Below are 6,929 nucleotides of genomic sequence, written 5' to 3'. Positions count from 1 at the left end.
AGATCATGACTTAAGCCAAAGTCGGCCGCTTAACGGAGCTGCCCAGGCGCCCCACACAGTGGCTGCCTTAAAACTCACTAACCTCTTCTTGTGCAAGACCACCTTCCAGCAGCCCCGCGCCACATATTTTCCTGTTTCCACTTAAATTCTTTAACCTCCCCTCTAGCTGCCTGGACATGTAGAGTCTGTTTACCAACTGCTTCGATGCCCTTGTCTCCGTATCTGGTCCCACTCTGGATGACCCACTTTCCTCATTATGGGTTCATTTTCTTGCTTTGTAGATCTGTCATTTGGATGCAGACACTGTGAATTTCACCTTGTTGGATGAAGGGGATTTTTTAGTTTTTTTTACCAGGAAACACTAAGTCCTCGGAAACAATTTGATTTTTTTGGATGTTGTCTTTGAGCTTTGTTGGTGGGACCAAAGCAGCGCTTGGCCTGTGACTAAGTCCCCCCAGGTCTGCAAGTGCTCCAGTCGGAGCTTCCGACACGTGAGGCTCCTTCCCTGGCCACGGAGCCGCTGTCGGTGTGCGAGCCGCAGGCGCCGTCCCTTCGGAGCCTCGCCAGTGCCTCCCGCTCGAACCCGTGCGGTTTCCTGACGCACACACAGGAGCAGAGGGGCCGCGTGCGTCCCCCCCGCCCCCCCCCCCAGGGAGACGGGCCCGGGGCCCCGGCGCAGGCCTCCCCGCTCGTGTCTGACGTCCAAGGTCTTCAGGACGGTCCCTTCACACGCTCTGTCCCCCTGTTGTCCTTCGGACGGGACCCTGCCGCTCCTTGTCCAGGAACAGACGCTCCAGGGCACAGTTTTAAGGTCTTCGTTGACAAAAGAGATGCTGAAAATTAATGAGCCAATTAACCATCTCCAGAAGTAGGAAAGGGGATATCAAAATACATCCAATAAACATAAAAATAAACCTGTACTAAAGACCTGAGCAGAAATCCGTGAAGAAAACAAAATACAAAGAACGAGCAAAGCTAAGCTTTTACTTTCTGAAAAAGCCGCTAACGATAAAACTGACAAAGGCAGATTAACTAAGAAGAAAGTAGAAGCACTTCTGTAAGGGACGCGTGGCCTCCTGGCCTCCAGGGCTTGCGAGCGTGACCTTGTTTGGAAACGGGGTCTTTGCAGACGGTCAGGCCCAGGGGAGGTCTTCACGGCGGGCCCCGACTCAACCTGCCTGTCCTTATCACAACGGGGAACCTGGAGACGCGCGCTCAGGGAGGCCGCGTGGGGACGACAGCGGCTGCCTCTCGGCCGAGGAGACGCCGGAACGGACTCTCCCTTGGCTTCGGAAGGAGCGGCCCTGCAGCAGCGCCCTCCAGGCCTCCGTCTCTGGGACGGAATGAACGCTGTCTGGGCCGACAGCTTTCTAGAAGGACCCCTGCCATCTGTGGCTCTGAGGGCCGCCCCCCGCGAGGCCTGCAGCACACCTGCCTCTTTAACTATGTGGCCGCTCACACCCCGTGTGCCCAGGGTTTGTTGCTGGACACGACCACCCAGTGGCGAAGTGGCAGACACGGCCCCACAGAAGGCACAAAAGGTCATGAGCGACTTTATGCCAAATGGACAAATTCTCTAAATAAACTAGATGGGACTCCAGGGGAGCGTACACACGGGGGGTGGGGGGGGCTGGCTGTCGCCATGGCGGCGATGCAGGCAGCAGTGAAAGCCGGAGCATGGAGGCCCGGGCCCCGCGGCTCCAGCGGCCACACAAGGGAGCTTGTCCTGAGCAGACAACAGGGACGCGCACCCCTTGCCTTATGCAGCGGTCGCTTCAGCCCGCAAGCCCTCGTGAGTGCGGTTACAAATGCGGATCGCGGGGGAACAAACAGGCCCTTCACCGGAGAAAGGCCTGGAGACAGAAGACTACGAGCCACTCGGCACCCTTTGTTGCCCGGGAAACGTGAATCCAGGCCTCAGGAAGGTGGCCCTGCACAGACACCAGATGGCAGCCGCCGGTGTGGGCAGGTGGGACAGGGGGCTCTGGGGGGACAGCTCTGCGAACATCAAGCACGCACGTGCTCCGCCCGGGCCGCTGCGTCCACAGAACACACGCGCACACGCTCCTAACACGAGAGTGGACCAAACCCTGCCGTCTGTCCGTGGTCGCGAACGCGTGCTTTCTTCACACGGTGGAAGAGCACAGGCGACAAATGGGAGCCACGGGCCGTGGCTGGGATGGACTTGGGGGAGAATCCTGGGCCAAAGCAGCCGGAGTCTAGTGTGGGATTCCGGGCGGGGCTGGGAACAGGCACGGGGGCCAGTGGGCACGAAGGTCACCAAGTGCTTTCGGGGACGAGCAACCAGGAGGGACGGGGCCGTGTACGAGAGGGGGGTGTGCTCCCCTCCACTCTGCCCCAGTGCCGTGAGGAGACGGAGGGAGTGCTCCCCCTCAGGGTGGGCCACAGAGGGCACTCTGGACAGGACACACCAGGGCCCTGGGAACGGCAGCCGTGACCGTGGTGTGGCCGGGACATGGGGGCCGACCCTGGATCGCCCCGGGGCCAACGTGACCGCCGGAGTGCGGAGCGGGGGTGGGGAACGGAGCTGGGCAAGGCCGGGCTCTGCCCCGGAGCCTCTGGCGGAAGCCGCCTGCCCGCAGCCGAGCCGGGGACAGAGTGCGAGGTGACGCGTGTGTTGCTGGAAGCCGCTCAGTGGTGCTGTCCCCGGCCCTGCAGGGCCTCGAGGCCGACCCTCCCGGGCCCCACGGGACACGCACGCGGAGGCGGCTGCCCTGACGTCCCCTTACAACGCAGCCCGTGCCCTCGGCCGAGCCAGCAGGGACGTGCGTGCCCTCTGGGCAGCTGCTCTGCGGCTCCAGGGGCGGGCAGTCCACAGGGGACGCCACGTGCTCGCCTTCCTGGGCTCCTCAGCGTCCTCGCGTCGAAACTGAATCGGGAAGACGTGAACCCAGTGTCTTCCTATCGCTCACCGCGTGCGGCTCACGGCTCAGCCGGAAACTACAGGCTCCTGGGCGGCACGTTGCGAACAGACCTGCGCGATGGCGTGTGCAGCCTGTGGGGACAGGTGGGGACACACGCCTGCTCCCTCAGACCGCGATCGGCCCCACCTTCTACCCAGGGCGGAGGAGCCCAGCACGGCCAGCGTGGACACTGCAGAGAGGGGAGTGCAAGGCCAGCTCCGTGGCACATGCTGCCCGTGTGTTCGCACAGGAACGCACGGAGCCACACAGAGCACGGGCCACCCTCACCACTCCCCCCGCCGCCCAGCCTCGCTGCTCATCTCTGCCTCGACTCAGAGCACTTCTGAAAAACACTGTCTGCCGGCCGGGTGGTGCCCATGTGGCCCATTCGAGACCGGACAAGAACACCCACAACTTGACCGCTTGGGAGGCGGTCCTTACCTCTGCCACTTCGGCAAGCGCATCCGTGACCCTCATCGTGTGCCCGTTCCGAGAACAGGGAAAGTGAGCCAGCGGAGACACACTCCGCCAGGCCAGGAAAAACGTCACAGCCAAAGAAATTTATTTTAAAATAGAAACATACGTACATTAAGCTTTAAAATAGTCAAATTTTAAACAAAAAGGAAAAAAGCCATTTGATCCCAGTCTCTAAGGAATGGACTTAAAGAGCCTCTTGCGCGCGTGGGGGGCGCTCGCGGACGCCTCAAGAGGCCCCTGGTCCGGGCCCCACGCGCCAAGCTGCCGACAGTCATAGCCTGACGTGGGGGCCGCGGTCCGCCCGCTGGAGCCCGTCCCTAACACGACGCGCAGGGACTCAGGGACAACGGGAGACGTTCAGCTTTGGCAACGCAGAGGGTGTAATGTCCGAGGAATTCCACCAGAAGCCTCCGGAAACACTCGGCCGAGCATGCAGCTGTGGTGCGCAGGGGCCGCCGCACGGGCCGCGGGACTCAGTGTGCGTGGGGCTTCCGCTGGGGCTTCTCCTCGTAGGACTCCCCGAACTCATTCACCCTGCTCTTATCCACAGGGTACAGCCTGCAAGGACACGGGCCCCCAGGCTCGGTCATCTGGGAAAGGGCTGGACTCCCAGTGAGGACGCGAGACCCCACGCTGCCGCAGGAGGGGCGTCTGGAGTCCCGTCGTGCCCGCCTGTTGCGTGTGCACGGTCAGGACGGAGCTCCGTGCTCATCCCCAGGCGGCCCTGTCCAGGCCCTGGGGGCGATGCCCCCTCTGCGCTTCCCAGACTGTGCCCGCGACGATGCCACCACACGGTGGGGAGACGTGAGCTGGCCGGGGCCGACTGAGCCGCTCGGACGGAGGCCTGTTCTGCTCAACTAGGACGCGCACAGGGTGGGCTCTCGCTTGGCCTCGCTCCTGCGACACACGGCGCCCGCAAACCACCTCTGTGCCCTCGGAAGCCCTGGGGGAGGTGGGGGGGGCGCACTCACCATCGCTGGTACAGGTACACGAGGAACACCACGTCGTCCCTGAAGCACGCCAGCCGGTGGGACGTGGGCATGGTGATGATGAAGGCAAAGACGTCATCGATGAAGGTGTTGAACGCCTGCCACGCGGGACGGAGGGGGGTCGGGAACACTGGCGGTCAGGGCTCTCCCGGACGCCCACTCAGGGCCGGGCCCCTGCGCGCCCACGTCACTGCCGAGCGGCTCCCGGCGACAACAGACCAGAGAAAAGGAGCACGGGCGGAAGGACTCTGGACGCCGGGGCGCCCCCTCGTGTACCCCGCGCTCTGCATGCAGTGACCGGCGAGGACCGCCCGGAGAACCCGGCCGAGGACGCGGCGCTGCTCTTCCTCAGAACCACTCTTCCCTCACGAGATGGGAAAACATCCTAACCGCACCTGCCCTGGCGAGCGGCTGACCGCACTTCAGCCCGGCGTGTGCCCGAGCCCAGGGTCTGCGTCTGCGTGCGGGCGTGGGGCCCCCGGGGCAGCCAGGGGTGAGCGCTCGTGCTTGTCCCCAAAACACAACATAGCTTCTGACTCAAGAAAAAGTCCCGTGCTGCCATGATGGTCAGAGAACCACCGTTCCTGAGTCCCCACCACCTGCCGCAGTTCAGAGAACACCCCCCACTGGGTGTGTCAGCCGCCCCGGAGTGATGGGAGGGGTCAGCCCCCCCCCAGGAGTGACTGGCAGGGTCAGACCCCCCCCGGAGTGATGGGCGGAGTCAGCCCCCCAGGAGTGATGGGCAGGGTCAGACCCCCCCCAGGAGTGACTGGCAGGGTCAGACCCCCCCCCACGGAGTGATGGGCGGAGTCAGCCCCCCAGGAGTGATGGGCAGGGTCAGACCCCCCCCAGGAGTGACTGGCAGGGTCAGACCCCCCCCCACGGAGTGATGGGCGGAGTCAAGCTCCCAGGAGTGACTGGCAGGGAAGCCCCCCACGAGTGATGGGTGAGGCACTGACCTTGTAGGTGAAGGCCTTCCAGGGCAGGTGCGCCACTGACTTCATCTGGGGGACAAGATGCGGCAGATCAGTGGCCAGCCGCACGGAGGAGCACGGGGGACCCAGGCCAGCGTGGGGAGGGGCGTGGTCTTACCTTGTAGTTGACGAAGAGCTGGGGAAGCATGAAGAGGAAGCCAAAGGCGTACACCCCTGGGGAAAAGGACGGCAGGCGGGGGCGGCCCCGAGTCCGTCTTCGCGCACGGGCTCTCGGCAGGCGGCCCCCTCCCAGCACGCTGCGCGGCCGCCCGGCACGGTGCTCTGCCCAGACCGGCTCCCGCCCTCGAGTGGCTGGTCGGGTCCTGGGTCCGGCCCCCCAGGGCATAGACCCGGCCCGTGCACAGGGCTCGTGGCACCCTCAGAAATCGCACGTGGACGGTGTTGTTTCCTGCCCGCCCCAAACCGTGTTCACGGGCAGCCTGAGTGGGGCCACCACAGGCGAACCAGGCATCACGGCAGCGGTCCCGCCTGCACGCCCCTGAACCACACGGGGCCACGTGCGGGAACCACGAGGAACCGCCACAGGCGCTGCCGGAGGAGCTGACCCTGCTACTCACCGTTGACGAAGCTGCTGATGAGCCACGAGTACCAGCTGCAAGAGGGAGAGCGTGGTCACCGCCCCCTCCCGAGGCGAGAGGGAGATGTAGTCACCCCCCCACCCCGACCCAAGGCGAGAGGGAGAGCGGTCACCGCCCCGTCCAGAGGCGCGCNCACAGTCCCGTTAGCCCCAGGCCGCCGGCGGGGTGCCCGCCCAGCCTTGTGGTGCCGTCACGCTGCAGCGACCCTCCCCACCCCGTCAGGGCCACCCAGGGCGCGGGCCCAGGCACGGGCTATACGGTGTGGCGTGTGGCAGAAGCACGCTTACTAGGGTGTCCTGTCAGGCCACGCACGCCCCCCACCTCACAGCGAGAGCCACACCCCTGCGCTGCACTCAGGTCAGTGAAGGTAGAGTCACTGAGGCAGCTTCGTCCAGTTTCCCGCCCTCAGGATCCAGATTCCCCGGATCCGGGTCCGTCCCAGCAGAGAGAGGACTCGTGACCACAAACCCCAAACTGCCGCTGCCGCCACCCCATCTGCCCAGGAGTCACAACAAAATCTAGTCACTGGGGGCAAGGGCCGGCCCAGAGCAGGCCACGCGCCCGGACGCCAGCGGGGACGGGGCCCTCGGCAGCATCAGGCTGGCCTGCAGGTGGGGGAGCGCCCCGAGCCCGGCACGCCTGCACCCCATCCCGTCAGGGAAGGGGGAGCACTCTGTCCCTGACAAGGGTGCCCGCGGGGGTCCCACACGAGCCGCTGCTGACGCCTGCCCTGCCAGGGCCTGGGGGTGCCAGAGGACTGGCCTCCACTGGGATGATGCCACCTACGTGTGCCAAGGGGGCTGCTCAGAACCGGAGGCCGGTCAGGGGGCCGAAGTGCGGGCCCTGAGTGTGGCATCTGCTGGGGCACAGCTAGGAGCAGCAGGACAGGTGCCCTGGGGCATGAGAACCTTCTGGAACAAGGTGGCTGCTGGGGGCGGGGCAGTGGAGTGGTGGGAGCCACAGAGC

At 64.7% G+C, this 6,929-nt stretch overlaps 1 protein-coding gene across 1 annotated transcript in view; it reads right to left on the bottom strand.

Moving 5' to 3' along the window:
* Positions 1 to 3,469: 3,469 nt before the first annotated feature.
* The window catches only part of CLPTM1L (CLPTM1 like), a 26,000-nt gene continuing 22,540 nt past the window's right edge, over positions 3,470 to 6,929 (bottom strand). Inside the window, exons 17-21 of the mRNA XM_077749400.1 lie at positions 5,943 to 5,977; positions 5,483 to 5,538; positions 5,350 to 5,394; positions 4,373 to 4,488; positions 3,470 to 3,959 (exon numbers count right to left, since the gene is read on the bottom strand). Of these exons, the coding sequence (XP_077605526.1) occupies positions 3,875 to 3,959; positions 4,373 to 4,488; positions 5,350 to 5,394; positions 5,483 to 5,538; positions 5,943 to 5,977 (337 nt within the window). The 3' untranslated portion in view covers positions 3,470 to 3,874. The remainder of the gene's footprint in view (positions 3,960 to 4,372; positions 4,489 to 5,349; positions 5,395 to 5,482; positions 5,539 to 5,942; positions 5,978 to 6,929) is intronic.

The sequence above is a fragment of the Crocuta crocuta genome, unplaced genomic scaffold, assembly GCF_008692635.1.
Source record: "Crocuta crocuta isolate KB4526 unplaced genomic scaffold, BGI_CrCroc_1.0 scaffold89, whole genome shotgun sequence".
Classification (NCBI taxonomy): Eukaryota; Metazoa; Chordata; class Mammalia; order Carnivora; family Hyaenidae; genus Crocuta; species Crocuta crocuta.
Note: the sequence above shows the minus strand (reverse complement) of the source record. Positions and strands in the feature narration are given on the sequence as shown.